The following is a 19,603-nucleotide window of genomic DNA, read 5'->3' as shown; positions in this document are numbered from 1 at the left end:
AACTCCTTGAGTCAAGAGTACATGCTGACATAGAAACAAATTTTATTGTACATTTGTTAAAATAAACTTATACATACTTCCCACACAACCTGAATTCTTCATCTGTTCTCTTGTAGAGATATGGTAGTCAGTGGGACAGATACTTAAAAAGCTAAGCTGACAAGACCTGTATTTGTAACTTTTATACATTGGGCCTTTGACTACCTGGAATAGTATTAAATAGCTGTTTACTGTTATGTCCTCAAAATCATACCAAATGTTTAAAATGCAGCCTAATGTTACTTTTTACAACCCAAGAAGATAGATGTCATTATCCTTATCTTGAATAATATCCTGTGTTTGAATTCAATTCTGTGGGGTTAGACACTCATCCTAGCACAGAAGTGCTAGGTCTTTTAATAATTCCACCACGCTTTCCTTCGCTGTTTAGCGACTATTCCTTTTTCCTCCATTGCACAGCTGCTGAACCACAACGAGTAGGGCCCAAGAAAATTTTTAAAGCACCTTAGGTAATTACAATGAAAATGACCTACAATGCAGGTTTGGGAACTGCGTTAGATCATCTGAATATTTCTCATCAGGCTTCTGATAGATGCTTGATAGCAGATTTTGAGACTATACTTTCTGATAACAGGCAGTATTGTATAAAGAGCTGAAAGACCTAGTTGAATTTGAGCACTGTTACTTACTAGTGCTACCTCTTATAAGGCACTTGACCCTGCTAAGCCTCAATTTTCCCCTATATAAAATGATCACTGTAAGCACTCAGCATCAGGCTTGGCACATGATATGCACTCAATAAATGCTACCTACTAATTTTGAAGATGAAGGCCCAGAATATACTATATTGTCAGTTAAGAGTTGCTTTACAACCCTGGCTACTAAACTGTCTGGTTCACATGCCATTATAAAGGGACTTTACTTTCTCGTTCACATGATGAATCTTAGGTTACACGGCTGAGGAAAATGTTGACATCGTTATTCTGTATTTGCATTAAATAACGTTCAAAAGTTGTTTTTATCATACTTATATCTCACATTATTAGCTTAAAAATTAGAAAGGATGTTAAACAGGATGTTTAAGCAAATATTAGTAAAACTTTCTCTCTTGTTCTTCTGGGATCAAGATTTGTAATATTTAAGCCAAAACTGTCAGCATGTGAGGCCAAGTTACCAAAGTGCTTTGACCTAAAAGCAATGTCATTTTAAACTATTATTTTAGATAGTATCTTGTCAGTCAAAAAAAAAAAGTTCTTTTGCAGTTAATTGCCCTTTCCAAATAATTTTACTGAAAATATCTTGCCAAGAAACATCTCTTTGATTCATCAAGCTGGGTTTAGATTGTGCCCGAGTCACAAAGCACAAAGGTAATTACAGGTTGAAATTGATTTGAGCCTCTTTATAAATAAAAACTGGTTATAGAATAAATGTCTCATTAAATATATCTTGACACTGTATATTAATTATGTTACTACTCACGGTTGTGGCTCCCTTACAATTCTCATGCAAAAATAAATCCAATTTTAATCAGTCATGAGCATAAAAAGTTCACCATGTGCATGTATCCAGGAATAAAGAATTACATAGATCATCTGGCATATTATCACTCACATTCTCCATAACTATTCATAAAAACAATAATTCACATTTTGGGAATGCTTTTTCCAACATCAATCAGGAAAATACAGCTTTATAACGTGTTTCAGATAGCCAAGAGTACATCACATTAGAAACTCATTAACATGAGGGACAGGACTGGTTTTTATTTACTTGTTTATGTGTAATTTGTGTTGATATGCCAAGTATTTTGAGAAAAGATCTGACTCTGAACTTCATTTGTACCGTTAGAATGCATTTTTCTTAGCAATTGAATGATATGTATTCTTATTTAATTTTTGGAATCACTTTACCAATTAAAAATGCCATATACTATTTGATTCAGTCCCTAAATTTGCCAGTTTGCCTTCCCACTTTCCATCATTTTATTAATAAATTGATTATAAAACATTATACTACAAAAGCCAAACATTTATGAATAGCCAATATTAGCTAACTTCTCTAATCCTCCCAGAGACAGCCCTTAACATTAACCAAATAATTCTAGGGAATAGTGCTTCTCCCCTTACAAGGCTGATTTGAGTGAAGATATTTCCTCCCCCAAAAAGCTATTATGTTTAATAAGTACGGAGTTTAAACTGTTTTAAAATACGAATGAAACCCACCTCTAAACTCTCTATAAGGATTTATTCTAGAATTTATACAAATTGTTCATTTTTTATTGAACTTGTATTGTTTAAACCAAGGGTCAACAACTATGCCTTCAAGCTCAATCCAGCCCCACCTCCATTTTATAAATGAAGTTTTACTGGAAGACAGCCACTATTCATTTATGTATTATCTATCGTCATTTGTATGCCACAATAACCGAGGTGAGTAGCTGTAACAGAGACCATATGGCCTTCAAAGTCTAAAAGACTTACCATCTGGATCTTCATAGAAAAAGTTTGCCAACCACTATTTTAAGCACTTTCATAAAACAAAACAAAGAAACTATTTAAATTTGTTTCAAGTACAAGGATGTAAATATTTTTCTATTTTCTTTTCATCACAAAGATACACACTTTGGCCTATACATGAGTTGATCAGAAATTTTGTGGACTAGCCTGGATATCTGAACACTACTTACAGCACTGTTTCTATCAAACTATTTAAAAAACTAAGTTGACGTCTTCTGAAATCAGGTTTTATGGATAATGAATCATGTAAAATTGTTGCAATAAAGCTAGCACTAACTTCATACAAACTTAAGTTTATTTATCACATTTATATAAAACATTAATAGTCATCAGAAATTCTCCAATTCTTAAAAATTAAAAATTGAAGACTACATGGAATCAATTTTTTTCAGATAATCATACTGTCTGTGAAATTCAACCCATTAAATGTGTTCATATTACTTTCATGACCTAATCAATTGGGCATCAAGGACTTTACCAATCATCTCTGTCATTCTACCCATCTGCTAGTCATTTTAATATTAAAGTTGGAATTTTTGGGCATCTATTAAACAACCTGCAGCCATTTTGCTTTCAAAGCAAACACATTTTTACCTAGCCCACACGTCAGGGAGCAACTTTTAGAAGCAGCTAGGCAAGAACAGCCACCAGTGGAAGCTGGATACAATGCCAATGATTCAGATAAAGCTCCAGAAAGGGATTTACCCTCCTCTGTGATTTTCTTAAATATCAGGGAAAGAAAAGACACACATATCCTGTAGCTACTACTGTTATTTGAATCCTGCTTTTATATAGGCACACTAATTTCACTTTTCCACTAGTTTTCCATAAATACTAAAAGTAATCAGAAAGTACTACTTTTTGCTAAAAGTTTTTCAAAATGACGCAGCTATAATTTTACACTATTTAATAAAAAAAAAAGAAACGCAAGCTACCAACTTATATTTATGGGCCAAAAAAAAAAAAAAAAAAAGGTTTTCTTCAATAAATATGTAGAAATTTTTTAATTTACATACTACAATGAATCAACAAGGAGTCAAAATCCAGTTACACATTCATAAAATTCCATATATCATCCTCAGAATAATCAGTTTCTGTACAAAGATTTACAGATGTCCAAATACGTAGTTTTCCTCAGTGTGCTACAGAATTTAAAGGCTCTGCTCGAATATTCCCCAAATCAAGCGCAGAATCTGTTTCTTCATCAATTTCTCCAATGACTGCACTAAAAAAGTCAGAGTTAAAACAATCACATTTCTGATATAAATTTACATGTGTTTCAAAATCTTATTAATCAAATCAAAGCACTGAGTACCATTATTCCAAAACATAAAACTGAGAAAGCATAGTAAAAGAACTAATTGAGGTAAAAGCAAACAACATTGGCATGAGTCAGTGAACTGCATATTTAAATCACAAAACTCAAGAAACAATTTGAAGGCACATTACAGGAACCAATACTAAAGGACACATTGTACATAGTGATTGTATCATGAATCTTTAAAGGAAACAGACACACAGGGACAGATACGGTAAAAAAAAAACTCTCAAACTTGCAAATCGTATTATTTCAATTCAATTCTAGGACTGTATTAAAATAAATTTCACAAAATCACTCCTAAAATAATTAGCAAGTAAAAGTATGAATTATTTGAGTAACTTTGATGAATTAAATCAGTGATACAGATAATAGCTATTAGATTGTTTTCCTAAGTTTTCAGTTAAATCCAAAACCAGTTCTTCATATACAAAATAATAGTAGGACCAAGTACTTTGGTATCTAACAAATCATTTTGATGTGATTGGCTCAGGTTAAAGCTAGAAAATTTTTTCTTGTTCAACACTAACATAATATCTATAACTTTAAATTCATTAATACCATGCTAGATAACCAACCCATAGGCCTCTAACTGGAAATATTCAATGTTATCACTCAGACCACAAGATGACTATGAAATATTATTTTAAAAGTATTTGTTGGGTTTACATTTGTTTGGTTTTATTGAGAGTAAATTTTATTTTATTTTTTTCTTTTTTTGAGATAGAGTTTTGCTGGTCGCACAGGCTGGAGTGCAGTAGCACGATCTCGACTCACTCCAAAACCTCCGCTTTCCAGGTTCAAGCGATTCTCATGCTTCAGTCTCCCGAGCAGCTGGGATTACAGGCGCCCGCCACCACACCCAGCTAATTTTTGTATTTTTAGTAGAGACAGGGTTTCACCATGTTGGCTAGGCAGGTCTCCAACTCCTGACCTCCGGTAATTCGCCAGCCTCGGCCTCCCAATGTGCTGGGACTACAAGTGTGAGCCACTGTGCCCGGCCAAATTCTCAAGACGAATACTAGTAATAAGGGATTTGCCCAATTTTGCTTTAAAGTATATAAAGTCTTAAGTCCTCTAATAAATGAAAAATATCAAACTCTGGCAGAATAAATTAAGTTTTCTCAAAATAAACTAAAGGCCTCAATTCCACTCTTAAATATTTAGTATCATTTAAAATCCCTATGGTAAGCAGTGAAATGCTGATAAATGTTTAAAAAACAGCTCTCTGGAAAAAAAGCGGGAGCCTGATTTGCAGCATTTACTAATATCCCTTGTGCAAACACTCCCACCACGGCCAATTTCAAGCTACTAACAAGACATCAATTAACTACCTTGTAAAATTCCTTAAAATATAACAATCTGCTTTCATGAGCCAGTACAAGCTGGCTCTAGCACACCATTGTTTTCACTGAAGTTCAAGAAAAAAAAATTGTTTTAAGTAGGAGAAACCTTAAAATCAATTATTACGCACAGCTCCTATATAAACAGTGTTGTTCTGATCCAGAGACCTGGGCCCTATCTGCTCTGCCTCTCTCATTACTTACAGCTCACCTTGTAACTCCACCTAAAAGTCATCTCTATAAAATATTTTATAAACTCTTGATTTTTGATTACAGATCAAATTATTTACTCATCTAAAGGTGATGCTAACATAAACAACTTAAATGAGTAAATTATTCTTGTACTTTTTAAGTTATTCCAGGGGATAGTTAGTCCCCTAGAATGTGTTAATGTATCTAGCTTAATGTATCTTAGCTTAAAATTGCTAATGCATCTTTTGCTTCTTTCCAACTATATTTTGATTCAGTGTAGTACTCACTTGAAAATTGATTTGGCATTCTTCTAGCCTCTATAACTATTCTAACACTGGCCACATGTAACTACTAAAATTAATTACAATTAAATAAAATTTAAAATTCAGTTCCTCTGTCACATCAGCCACTTTTCTTTTTTTTTTCAAGATGGAGTTTCACTCTTTTTGCCCAGGCTGGAGTGCAAAGGCGCAACCTCGGCTCACTCCAACCTCCATCTACCAGGTTCAAGAAATTCTCCTGCCTCAGCCTCCCAAGTAGCTGGGATTACAGGCATCCACCACCACATCAGGCTAATTTTTGTATTTTTAGGAGAGATGGGGTTTCACTATGCTGGCCAGGCTGGTCTTGAACTCCTGGGCTCAGGTGATCCACCCACCTTGGACTCTCCAAGTGCTGGGATTACAGGCGTAAGCCATGGCACTGGAACCACATCAGCCACTTTTTTTTTATTTTTTTTATTTTTTGAGACGGCGTTTTGCTCTTGCTGCCCAGGCTGGAGTGCAGAGCTGTGATCTTGGCTCACTGCAACCTCCACCTCCCAGTCAAATTCTCTTGACTCAGCCTCCCAAGTAGCTGGGATTACAGGCTTGGGCCACCATGACTGCCTAATTTTTATTTTAGTAAAGACGTGGTTTCACCATGTTGGCCAAGCTGGTCTTGAACTCCTGACCTCAAGAGATCCACCCACCTCCGCCTCCCAAAGTGCTGGGATGACATGCGTGAACCACTGTACGTGGCATTTTTTTTTTTTTTTTTTTTGAGAAGGTATCTCAATCTGTCACCCAGGCTGGAGTGCAGTGGCATGATCTCGGCTCACTGCAACCTCCACCTCCTGGGTTCAAGTGATTCTCCCACCTCAGCCTCCCGAGAAGCTGGAACTACAGGCGCACACCACCAAGCCTGGCTAATTTTTGTATTTTTAGTAGAGACAGGGTTTTGCTATGTTGGCGAGGCTGGTCTTGAACTCCTGATCTGATCCACTTGCCTCAGACTCCCAAAGTGCTGAGATTACAGGCACCATGCCTGGCCAATTACTCTTAAACTTTTATATCTGTCTGTCCCAAGTAAACTGAGGCCACAGGGACATCTTAAGTGTGTCAATGATACTAAAAAATTAAAAGAAAATGAGTAACAAGTAAGTACTTATTTACAAATACATCTGTTATTGAGCATGAATTAGTATTGTTCAAATGAGATTTCAAAACCATTTTTCAAACTTTGGCCTTGGACTCTAGAAATATGTTCCTCTAAAATTCTGGGTATTTCTAAGAACATTTTAAGAAGCCTCTCTAATGAAGTATTTAATATAAGGCATGCCCCTTTCTGGACTCTACCCAGGCTACTTAACTAGTAGAAAAATGGGCAAATCTCGGGTAAAAGTTTAATTTGTAGAGAGAAAGCTTTGGTTGAAACACAAAGTGTTGACATAAAATGTATAGATATGCCTTATTTTATGCAAATATAAGAAAAGCTGTATTTACTAAAGAAATGAATGCAAGATTCTATTAATTATGTATGGACAATACAGTAGGGTATTTTGGGGAAAACCTCTTCTCCATAAAGTAAGGCAGTATTATTTATAATTTTAACAGATATATTTTACTTACACGTTGTCACCTCTTACAATGTATAATCCTAGTACCACTTGCTCTACCCCCTGTGAAGAGCTGAATACTCGCTCATGGCTTTCATCCAAAATCAAATTAATGGTCTGGTCAAAACCTTTCAGTGTTCCCTGTAAAGAAAATATTCAGGAGAAAAAGAGAAATATTCTGGTTTACCTGAAAGTGTAAATTCAACCTCACAATCATTTTAGTTGCCAGGTATTCCAATACAAGTAACAATACAATGTCAAATAAAATACCCTTTTTTATAACCAACAGTATTCGAGGGTACACTATTTACCTCTCAGTTGTTTGGCTGGGATGGGGGGCCCTGCACCACACACCTCACTCATATGCAGAGTTGACGGCAGTTAGAAAGGACAACTATGTACTAATTTGAGTATCTCCAAAAAGTAACTAGCATAAAAGCTTACGAAGACCAGCAGCTAAAGGTATAAACTAAAATAAAGGAGATTTAAGGGAAACTGATGGGCAAATATACATAAATAAGGAAGAACCATACATACCAACTACAGCAATGTAATAGTATCACTATATGCTACATACAAGCAGTGTGCTAAACACATCGTACACATTGTCTCAACTCATCTCTACCCTTTAATACTATAATTAGCCCCATTTCAAAGAAGATCCTGAGGCACAGAGTGGTGTGTCTTATGGGCACATGGGTAGTAAGTGGCAGAGCCAGGAGATGAACCACAAAAGGCTAGCTCCTGAGCCAGACCACTAAACTGTAACATTCTATACTATTATACACAAGTAAATATAATTTGCCATTTTTCAGAGATTCAAATCAGTCCCATAAATAATTTAAAAATTTAGTAGTTACATATAACACCTAATGAGTACTTACTAGTTACCGGTGTTCCGTCTGTCTCACATATATTGTTTAATGTGTATCAAGTGGATGTATTGTTGAACTCTCCCAGTATGGTAGATACAAATGTGACTATACTAATTAGAACCAGAACTTGAAGGAAATAATCAGGGAGAGTTTCATGAAAGCTCAGAATTGAATAAAAGAAGACATGGGTCTAGCATAACAGAGTAACTCAGATGGTATTCAAGTTTCTGAAGAAATATCAACTAACATTGGTTTTGATGGTTAAATCTCTCAAGCTCTTAAACTGTTTTATCCTCTGAAAGTCAAAATATATAAAATGAGAATTACCTAAAAAGAAATCTATAACTTGGAAGAGAAACAAAATATGGAGTATTTATTGAACTAGTTAGCAAATGGTTATCATAAACACCCACTCATAACTTATTGGCTTCATTTTACCCATTAACTATCCCATCAAAGAAATTATGTGTCAAAGAAATACAGAACTATTGACTTTAGAACTTAAGATGCTCTTTTGTATCGCTTTCCTTCTTCTTTAAAATTAAAATAATTTCCCAGTTTATTATCTATCTTGTTAACAAAATAAGAAAATTTAAACTTAAGGTTTTCACCAAATAAAAAAAAATGCAAACATCTATTAATAGCAATAGGCTTCTTGAAGTGTTGAGATTAAAATACGTCAAACTATCCACATTTGAAAAAATACAATGTGAGGTGCCTAAGAAAACATGATTGCTTCCTTAAGAAAGAAGCCAGGCAACTGGCCTTGGCTTTGATGTCAAACCAAATTTAAATCCCAGTTTGGTTCTGTCACCTGCTACCCTTGTGACTCTGAGAAAGTGAGTCACCTTCTCTGAACTTGTTTCCTAATCTAGAATACAGGGGTACTTATTCTTCACAAAGTTGTATGTACAGTAATTAATGTAACACATATGCACCTGGCACACGATATAAATTTAGTAAATGGCAAAGCGAGAACTTTGACTAACAATAGTCACTAAGAACCCAGTGGGAAAAAAAAAATCACAAGGCTTAAAAAGAAAACAAACGAAAGCAAAACTGCAGAATGGAAAAATAAGGGATCAAATTATTTAAAGAAACTAGGTAAGGTTAGAAAATAAAAGTTTAGTAGCCTTAAAATTCTTTTGAAAGCATTCGGAGTATGAAATATAAGTAAAGAAATAATCAAGTACCCAAAAATCTTGAGATGAATTCCTCAGATCAAATTCCAAATACAAGTATCACCATAGGAACGTTTTATCTTTGTTATATGACATAAATTAGCAAGGGAGAAACAACTTCAAGGAACAAGCCAATTTTACATAAGTGTGTGTACACAGAGAGAGTCAATCATCATAATGTGTCCTACAGAAGACATGTTACACAACCTAAAAACAAAGAATGTTAAGATTGTATACAAGCCTTAAATGTTGATATGTAGATATTAATAGTATCTAAATCATTAAGAAGTTACTAAGCATATGCAAAATTTCAAAAAATTCTGATTCACGTGGTGCGGAATGAGGAAGGAAATAAAAATGGAAGAAGAAAAGTAAGTTTAATGAAGGTCTGCAGACTAGGAGCTCTCTGAGGGCAGAATCTATAATTCTAGCTCCTAAAAGCCTTGTAGGTAACACGCCACGTTTATTAGTGAGGAAAACGTGGATTGACAGCAAAGTGATAAAGAGCTAAATTATAATAAAACTGCACTACAGGTGTAATGTGCTGTCTAGGCATTAGAGATCAGAGGTTTCACATAAAACTTGCAACCAATAAACCTACAGGAAAGCAGAGAATGAAAATTCCGAAGACTTACCACAATCATTCTCCCATCTGATGTAATAACGGCAACAGTTCCTGATAACTGAATAAAGGAAAGTGCTTCTTAGGGAATGCAAATTTAAAACAGACTCTGGCAAGGTAATGATTTAAATTATTAGAACAAATATGACAATTAGGTAAAAGTGTTCAACACAGCCACTAAGTTCACTACATAAAAACGTTGAAAGATTTTGGGACGCCAAGGCAGGAGGATCACTTGAGGTGAGACTAGCTTGGGAAACACAGTGAGAACCCCCCATCTCTACTACCCTGGCCTGGTGACCTATAGTCCCAGCTACTCAGGAGACAGAGGCAGAGGCAGGAGGATAGCTTGAGCTCAGGAGTTCAAGGTTGCCTTGAGCCATGATCAAGCCACTGCACTCCAGCCTGGGCAACAGAGTGAGACCCTCGACACAACAAAAGAAAGAAAAAAAAAATTTTAAAAAGCCTGTTTTAGTTTTGTGATAATTACATGACTAAAAAAAGGAAAAGCAGAAAAGAAAACCTCTTTCTGTATGTGATCAGTGTATCCTATCTCAAAATATCCTGGATTTTTGACACTTTTCTACTAGGAATGCTGTCAATCTATTATTTCGGGCAGGATATTTCGTTTCTTGGGCCTGTTTATATCTAAAATGAAAACTGGATGAGTACTAAATTAATCGATGTTGGACGATTTTCAAGCATGTTAAAAAACTGTCCTCCGGGGCAGGCTTCCGTAATTCAAAAGTAAATAAACTATATAATCAGTGTCACAAGGTACTAACAATGCCTGTAACATTAAAAGCATTGGGTATTTAATTTTTGTCACCCAGTTTGTACCTGAACTTAACATAGTGTTTTTGTTCTGAGACTTTAAAACGGTAACACTTGTAAAGTCTATTTTAAGACTTCCCATGGGGTTGTTACTTGCTCCTCACTATAATCCATTACAACAACAAGCATTTTTTTCATTCCACCACCAAGTAGGGACTTCAAGTGGTAAAGGGACAAAAACAGTCTGTGAACCATCGTTAAACTTTCTGCTATCCTCGAACTAATGAGCAAATTATATGTGAATAAAACAAGTACACAGATTTGCAAAACTGTTGTCGCAGCCAGGACGACTGTTCATCTTATTTACAAACTTGAACACTTATGCTCTAGGGAAATAGTAAGGAAGAATCAAGAGCGTTTTTTTTTTTTTTTTTAAGACAGAAAAGTTCGGAATAATCACACTGGGTTTTTATTTGGCTTTTGCAGACAAAATGGAAAGGACCCCTGGGCCCGCATCAGCTGGCAGGCTCTAGGCGCCGCCGGCGAACTCTGGGTCATTCCGGGGTCCTCATCTCCTCGCCCGCCCCCAGGATCCCGCCGCGGCCGGGCCTCCCAACCTCCCACCGATCCCCGAGCTGCGGCCTCTCCCCGGCCCCGGCTCACGCCCGCGGCGGCCAGCTTGAGGATACGGTTGATGTAGTTCTCCAAGGCGGACGTCATGCTGCTCAGACAGGCAGCTCGGGGTAACACAGCGGTGCCGGCCACAAGCAGAACTGAAAGGGCGCGCCAGAACCCGGCAGCGGCTCGCGTCTGCGGGCCGCAGCAAATATCGTGAGAGTTACTGCTCCGCAGCCCTTTGACTCGGAAATTGGGACGAACTAGCCAACCAAACAGAAGCGGCACAGCGCTGACAGGAGAGTGCGCGTGCGCAGTGTGTTTTCGCTGTAATTCTGGGCCGTGTTCCGGAAGCCGTGTAAGACAAAAGCGAACGAGAGGCGGAAAAAAGGAGGACGCTTCCTGAACGTGGGGTACGAGACAGAAGTTGGGGGGAGAGTGGGTTTCCAATCCGAGTAAAAGCCAGTGTGGTGGAAGATAATAAGTGAAAATGTTGAGGTAGAACAGGCAGGAAGAAACGAGATAAGGCGATTTTTATTAGGAGTGAAGGAGGAGAGTAGACGAGCGCTGTTGTGTGAAATGCAGGTGCGGGTAGTTGAATCCCCAGTTTTCTGCAGCAGGAGCCGCACATAACACTAAAAATAAGTCCAGTTGGCCGGGGCAAAGTTGTACACGTTATAACCACACGGTGTAAGCGTCTTAAGAACTCAACAATGAAATGCACGTTCGTATGTTCTGCTTTTGTCTCTCAAAGTGGTTTAAAATGGAGGTGTTTTTACTTTTTAAAGAAACTAAATGCAAATAGACAAAAGTGTGTGACCATCCCTTAGAAAACGAATGTCCACGCTTCTGCCACGCCGGGATGGTCTACCTTTCTCCAGGGTGAAATTAATAAGTAAAAGGCTCCTGCAGCACCAAGAAAGGACTGATGCAGGAAGGCACCAAACTTGGTTCTAATCTTGTCTCTGCTAACATATTCGTGTCATTGCACAGGTCACTTCAGTTCTTCTGGGCCTCAGTTTCCTTATAGTGCCATAGGTATCATTTCAGATATTTCCCAATGTGATACTGTTCCCACTTTATTTACTGTGGTGCCCTAACTTGAGAGAACTTGAAGTTAGAGATTTATACACAAAACATCAGCAGGAGCGATTTCCCTTTTTTACAAAATATCTTTATGATTTAGGTTAAACATGTATTTTCTTAAGAATTGTGGCTTTGGAATAACTCTTGCAATGTCAGCAGTTTTCCTCGGAAAAGGAAGCATGTCTTAATTAAAGCATACCCACAAGATACCTACAAGAAGATGACTCCCAAATAGTTAATATTTTATATTCTGGAAGTTATTCTGATCTGTTTGAAATCAAATGTAGTCAGGAATTAGATTGTGAATGTCTCATATTCTCAGTGTAACAAATGAAAGTGTCTTCCACAAATGAAAGAACAAAGATAATTGTGTGATTTGCAAATGTTAGGAGTTGAATCAAAACCCAAAGACTAATTAATGATTAACGAGGTGTTAGGAGTTTTGTTTAAAACAAAAAAATTGCTGGGCGTGTTGGTGTGTGCCTGTAATCCCAACTACTCTGGAAGCTGAGGCAGGAGAATCGCTTGAACCCGGGAGGCGGTGGTTACAATGAGCTGAGATCACGCCATTGCACTCCAGCCTGAGCGACAAGAGCGAAACTCCATCTCAAAACAAAACGTAAAACTAACCTCTGTGTGATCTTATAAAAATAAAGCCGGGTACAGTGACTCACACCTGTAATCCCAGCACTTTGGGAGGCCGAGGCGGGCGGATCACTTAGTCAAGAGATCAACACCATCCTGGCCAACATGGTGAAACCTCGTCTCTACTAAAATACAAAAATTAGCCGGCGTGGTGGCGGGTGCCTGTACTCGCAGCTACTAGGGAGGCTGAGGCGGGAGAACCACTAGAACCTGGGAGGCAAAGGTTGTGGTGAGCGGAGATCGTGCCACTGCCCTCCAGCCTGGGCGACAGAGCGATACTCCGTCTCAATAAAATAAAAATAAAAAATAAAAGTAAAAAAATAAATACTCCCTACAAATTTTCATCACTTAGAGTATGCTTTTGTTTTGAAAATGTTTAACATTATATGGTAGCTTACGAAACTACTTTCATCATAAATACATTGTAAGTCTATGGCCTTGTGTAGTTGTCATTAAAGTAATATTACAGATAAATAACAGATGTACAGTGTTTATGGAGCATCACAAAATCTCTTTGGCTGGAAACTTTTTTGCATGTGTCTTAAAACTGCTATGTTTTCTGTAGTCTATAGTCACAGATGTAACGAGAAAGCCTCTGGATAGATAAAAGTCCAGTTATTAAGACAAAAAATGAATTACATCTGGATGCAAACATTACATGTATGATTTATCTGTATTAGCCATGTACTCTTGGGAGTACGTGAACGTAGAGCGCTTAGCATCTCATAAAGGAGAATTACGTTAAAGCTCCAACAAGGGAAAACTGATACATATAAACATCTGACTACTAAAAAATTAAGAGTTAACGGTGAAACTTGCCCCTTAAGTCAAAGTCTCTCAAAGTAATGCTTATTTAAATGACATATCACTGATAAAGTATCAACCAAAGTATGCTTGTAATAGATAATTTTATTCCATTACTTCTGAATCTAAATCTTGAGCAGAAAACATTAACCTAAAGGATCAGACTTCTGGTGGAATCTGAGGTAGCTGAATTTGCCCTTCTCTGAATAGTTTATGGAAAACTATCACAATTTTTAAAATAAATTTTTTTTTTTTTTTTTTTTTTTTTTGAGACGGAGTCTCGCTCTGTCCCCAGGCTGGAGTGCCAGTGGGCCAGAACTCACCGCTCACGCAAGCTCGCCTCCCGGGTTTACGCCATTCTCTCCCGCTCCACCGCCTCAGCCTCCCGAGTAGCGCTTGGGACTTCACAGGCGCCCGCCACGTACCCGCTAGTTTTTTTTGTATTATTTTAGTAGAACGGGGTTTCACCGTGTTCGCCAGATGGTCTCCGATCCCTGACCTCGTGATTCCGCGTCTCGGCCTCACCAAAGTAAGTGCTGGGATTACAGGCTTGAGCCACCACGCCCGGCCAATAAAATAATATTTTTAACCTTATGTGATGGGAACTTTTATTTCCTTTTATGTGTTTATGCTTTACTTTCCTGCAAGTTGCAAGGGTGTTAACCAATCAGTAATATATATTGAATAGATCTAACCAGAGTTCTCCTAGGCAGAAAAGGACATAAGTAGATCATGCGTCTCTACTTACAAGGAAATTCCTGAATAGTTACAGACCTTTACGTATAAAAATGAAATAATTATTGCATAAAAAAATGAATATTCCAAATTACAAATAAAGGTTATTAATAGTCTCCATTTAACACTATGCATTACAAAGTGCTTTACCTGTGTTTTTCATTTAGGGTAATAAAGACAGGTAGATTTAACTCCATTACTTAAGGGATGGAAAAAATCAAATATAAGTGATTTGTTAATTGAGAAGCAGTTTAGGATCATTATTAAGAACACTGACTCAAGAACTGCCTGAATTTTTATTTGTGTGACTTTGAGCATACTTAACTTTCTGTGCCTGTTTCCCCATCTGTAAAATGGGGAAAACTACACAAAACTACATCTAATTGTTGAGGAACTGAAAGTAATACTTGAGGAGCCTGATATATAATAAGTACACACTATTATTCAAGGACATAGGGTCTACCAGAAAGAAGCTTTTTTTTTTCTTTCTTTTTTTTTTTTTTAAGTCTCAAAGCTTATTCCAATATAGTGTTTTGTTCACTGCCATTTTTTATGATTGGACAGATGCAGCTGTGCACATTTTAAGTGCTTAAGGAAGGGAAAGATGGATATGAGTTTGAATCTTAGAAGGTTTTACAAGAAAGGTAAGACTTAAATCAGTGCTTGAGAAGAAGTGCAAATACACTTTAGGAAAATAACCTGACATTAATGCTTTTTTTTTTTTTGAGATGGAGTCTCATTTTTTCACACAGGCTGAAGTGCAGTGGTGCGGATCTCGGCTCACTGCAACCTCTGTCTCCTGGGTTCAAGCCATTCTCCTGCCTCCACCTCCCGAGTTGCTGAGATTACAGCCACGCACCACTACGCCTGGCTAATTTTTGTATTTTTAGTAAAGGCGGGGTTTCACGGTGTTGGCCAGGCTGGTCTCAAAATCCCAACCTCAGGTGATCCGCCCACATCGCCCTCCCAAAGTGCTGGGATTACAGGCGTGAATCATTACCCTTGGTCCTGACATGAATATTTAGCAAAGGTAAAAACTGAAGATAAAAAGGCCAGCAGGAGTTGAGGTATGAGTTTCTGATTTGTAGCAATAAGAATGGAGAGGCATATTCTGTGCTCACAGAGGTTATTAAGTAAATAATAATAAAAGAATGGAGAGGCAGAAAAAAACGTGAGGTGAAGACAGAGCCTAAGGTAATGAGGCTAGACCCAGTGACTCACATGTATAATTTCAGCACTGTGGGAGCCTGAGGTAGGAAGATTGCTTGAGTCCAGGAGTTTGAGACTAGCCTGGGCAAAATGGCAAAACCCCATCTCCACCAAAAAAAAAAAAAAAAAAAAAAAATTAGCTGGGTGTGGTGTCATGTACCTGTAGTGCCAGCTCCTTGGGAGGCTGAGGCAGGAGGATAGCTTGAGCGGGGAGGTTGAGGCTGCAGAGAGCCATGTTGGAGCTACTGCCCTCCAGTTTGAGCAATAAAGTGAAACCCCATCTAAAAATGAAAAAGAAAAGGCAGACAGCAAATACTAGGTGGCATAGTGATGGCAGTTGGTGAATCAGAAGTTAGCAAGATTAGGGAGACACAAGAAAAGGCAAGACTGCTTGTTAACAAAGTAGATGGGGCCAATCTGTAGAACTATGTAAACATGATACACTTTGCTCACTAGCCAATGGCGAGGCCACAGAACATACTGGTGATACTTACATGGGCATATACTTTACCTTAAAGAGCTGGAGAACCAGTATATCTTAGGAGGCCCTCTGTTTCATCTCATAAAGAGCAATATATACTAATAAAATACATATGCTTTTATGCATTCTTTATGGTATTTTAAAATTGATTTTATTATTAAAATTTTAGACCAGGTACAGTGGCTCACACCTGTATTCCCAGCACTTTGGGAGGCCAAGGTGGGCAGATTGCTTGAGCCCAGGAGGTCAAGACCAGCCTGGGAAACATGGGGAAACCCCATCTCTACTAAAAATACAAAACTTTGCTGCACATGGTAGCCCACACGTGTGTTCACAGCTACTTGGGAGTCTGCAGCAGAAGGATCACTTAAGTCCAGTGATCCATGATCATGCTGCTGCACTCCAGCCTGGGCGACAGACTGAGACTGGTCTCAAAAAAAAAGAAAAAAAAATTTTTTTTTTTTTAACTAGCCATTTTCACTCCCCAAATCCTGCTCTCCCTTTACATTATTTTTATTTTGGAAATTGTTTGGGCTGCTATAACAAAATACATTAGATCGGGTAATTTATGAACAACAAAAATTTATTTTTTTCAGTTCTGGAGGCTGAGAAATGCAAGATCAAAGCAACAGTAGATTCTGTGTCTGATGAGGGCCTGTTCCTTATAGATGACAGTTTCTTGCTGCATCCTCGCATGGCAGAAGGTGGCAAGGCAGCTCCTTTCAACCTCTTCAGTGAGGGCACTAATCCTATTCATGAGGGCAGCATCCTCACGTCTTACTTTCCAAAAGACCCCACGTCTTAATGCAATCATATTGAATATTAGGTTCCAACATATGAATTTTGGAAGACACCAGCATCCAGACCATAGCAGAAACCAAAAAATGACAAAACATTCTGGCTATAATATGCTATGTATAATACATTCCTGAAGATCTTCACATTTTAAGAAAATGGCTTACTTAGGAGCCTAAGGGAAAAATAAGTCTGGGAAAGCCCTCTGAAACTCTGAACAACTGAGCGGTGGTTCCCAAACTTTGCTACTTACTAATACGATCTTTAAAAACTGATACCTGGCTTCCACACTCAAGACATTCTGAATTAAATGGAATGAGGGGAGAAGCTGGGCCTCAGTATTCTAAAACATCCCTAGGTAACTAATACACAACAAAGTCTGGCAACGACTCTACTGTAGTATTAACAGACAATAACAACCCAAATGAAAATAGTAGTTCATTTAAAAGGACGTGTAAAACTCCTAACAAATAAAGCAATGTTATATTAACTTAAAGAGTTTTACCTTTTTTAAAAAGTTGAAGGTTGCTTAAAGAATGACAGTTTACAGAAGGGTAGACACTGATGAGTGGTGGAAACAAGGGCAGCAGATCATCAGAAGTTGCAGATAGAAGCAGTTGCAAACTTTGCAGGAAATGTAGAGTGGCCAGAGATGGATGGCTCTGACTCATTGTCTGATGTCGCTTTTGCCCAAAGATGTGAGGGAGCTGCAAATGGGGCACATGGCTGAACCAAGCCCAGGGAATAATGGGGTCCCACATCGTGAAAGGTCATCATTTGAGTGCTCTGTTCCCCCAGGTCTGGTGCAATCACAAAACTAAGTGCAATAATTGTACTTCAGCTATCTTGTCTTTGTACTACAAAGCATTAAAGTGCTATGAAAAATTATGTATGAACCAACCCACTTTCCTTATTATTCTAACATTACTCTCCGATTTAACAATCTCATGTGATCTCATGTGTACTATAAAAAACAGTGCTCGGCTGGGTGCAGTGACTCATGCCTTTAACCCCAGCACTTTGGGAGGCCAAGGCAGGAGGATTACTTGAGCTCAGGAGTTACAGACCAGCCTGGGCAATGTGGTGAAACCCAGTCTCTACAAAAAATTAGGCATGATGATGCACACTTCTAGTCCCAGCTACTCAGGGGCTGAAGTGGGAGGATGGCTTGAGACCAGGAGGCAAAGGTTGCAGTAAGCCAAGATCTTCTCACTGCCCTCCAGCCTGGGGGACAGAGCCAGATCCTTTCTCAAAGATAAAAAATAAAAAAGACAGTACTGTAGCATAACAGACCATGTCAGTATTCCACTGAGCATCTGGAATTTAAATAACGTCATCCTGCCCCTGTTTTACTTACCTCACACTGTCTTTTAGCACCAAGTAATTCTTTAGGTAGACAGTTCTTCCACCTCTGACTTTGCCCTAGAAGGGTACTTGAATTCGTATAACTTGGGACAGCTGTATTTAAATAGCACATACAGCATATGACTAATCCAAATGGAACACCCACACCTGATCATTTTTCAATATTTATTTTTAAAAAATAAATTACCATGTATGTGTTATCACTATAGTGAACCAGATTAGGGAACTTTATTTTAAGCTGAGTACATTTGCTTTCTTTTTTTATTGTTTTGCTTGGCTTTTTAAAATTGTCTCTAGTAGCTTGGATTGCAATACAGGTCAAATTATATTGTCATTTCCATTGAATTTTTGCATGCCAAAATTGGAAAATAATATTGATGTCAGAAATTACTTAGGTCGCTAGGATCTTCAGTCTGAATTCATTCCTTAATTTTATAATCCACACAGAAGGAATAGATTGATTTGGACTTGTTGCAGACATTGTTGTGGAAGGGAGAGCAAAGCTAATTTAGGTGTTTTTTTTTTTTTTTTTTTTGGAGAAAATACTGAGGTTAGGCAATGAGAGATGAATAATGTAAGAAGGTATAGAAATGCAAATGGAATAGTGAGAGTGAAGTATAAGAATTATATTGACAAAAGCTAAACATAAATAACCTTGACTGATCAATGGAAAGCAAATGCCTGAAATTACATTAAAACACATGGGGAGCAAATGAGGGTTGAAAATTACTTACTGGGTACAACGCTCACTACTCAGGTGACTTGTGCACTAAAAGCCCAGATTTCATATATGTATGTAAGAAACCTGCACTTGTACTCCCTAAATATTTTTTTAATTTAATTGAAAACATGTGAGGCAGAAAAAATATCAGAGCTTTCCTTTATTTCTGATAAATTCTCATTATATAAGTTTTGTTTCATTTTTGTAACAAATCAGAATGACTCTCCCACCTCCACCCTTTTTCTTTCAGACCGTGGATCACAGATATTTAGAGCTAAAAGGGAACCTAAGAATTTTCAAGTTTACATTCTGTGTCATGTGGATTAGGAAACTGAGTCCCAAATAAGTTCAGTGACTCTTTTAGGGTTACATAGTAGAACCTACAATCAAGGCCTCCTGGATTCTAGTTCAGCGCGTCTTACAATAATTAATAAAAGTATTCTACTTGAA

The 19,603-nt window shown here is 37.7% G+C and overlaps 1 protein-coding gene and 2 long non-coding RNA genes across 3 annotated transcripts in view; 2 read left to right on the top strand and 1 right to left on the bottom strand.

Moving 5' to 3' along the window:
- The window catches only part of LOC108526543 (uncharacterized), a 27,415-nt gene extending 16,039 nt beyond the window's left edge, over positions 1-11,376 (top strand). Inside the window, exon 4 of the long non-coding RNA XR_001884551.1 lies at positions 11,184-11,376. This is a non-coding gene — a long non-coding RNA (uncharacterized LOC108526543). The remainder of the gene's footprint in view (positions 1-11,183) is intronic.
- LSM8 (LSM8 homolog, U6 small nuclear RNA associated) lies at positions 3,551-11,766 on the bottom strand. The gene is made up of 4 exons (XM_017867357.1): positions 11,387-11,766; positions 9,937-9,977; positions 7,259-7,386; positions 3,551-3,741 (listed from the first exon to the last, which is right to left on the bottom strand). The coding sequence occupies exons 1-4, from the start codon at positions 11,415-11,417 to the stop codon at positions 3,651-3,653; spliced, it is 291 nt and encodes a 96-aa protein (XP_017722846.1). The 5' UTR covers positions 11,418-11,766; the 3' UTR covers positions 3,551-3,650.
- LOC108526542 (uncharacterized) lies at positions 11,660-19,603 on the top strand. Its single transcript, XR_001884550.1, has 3 exons — positions 11,660-11,725; positions 15,147-15,226; positions 19,404-19,603. It is a non-coding gene; the product is annotated as an uncharacterized LOC108526542 (long non-coding RNA).

The sequence above is a fragment of the Rhinopithecus bieti genome, unplaced genomic scaffold (assembly GCF_001698545.2).
Source record: "Rhinopithecus bieti isolate Rb0 unplaced genomic scaffold, ASM169854v2 scaffold_3858, whole genome shotgun sequence".
In the NCBI taxonomy this organism is placed as follows: Eukaryota; Metazoa; Chordata; class Mammalia; order Primates; family Cercopithecidae; genus Rhinopithecus; species Rhinopithecus bieti.
Note: the sequence above shows the minus strand (reverse complement) of the source record. Positions and strands in the feature narration are given on the sequence as shown.

Bases quoted from the DNA above. Each gene is read 5' to 3' on its own strand.
- LSM8 (XM_017867357.1), bottom strand. From the start codon at position 11,417: ATGACGTCCGCCTTGGAGAACTACATCAACC. The intron at 9,978-11,386 runs GTATCCTCAAGC...TTCAGTTATCAG, and splicing joins CTTGGAGAACTACATCAACC to GAACTGTTGCCGTTATTACA. The intron at 3,742-7,258 runs GTAAGTAAAATA...TGACTTTTTTAG, and splicing joins ATTGTAAGAGGTGACAACGT to TGCAGTCATTGGAGAAATTG.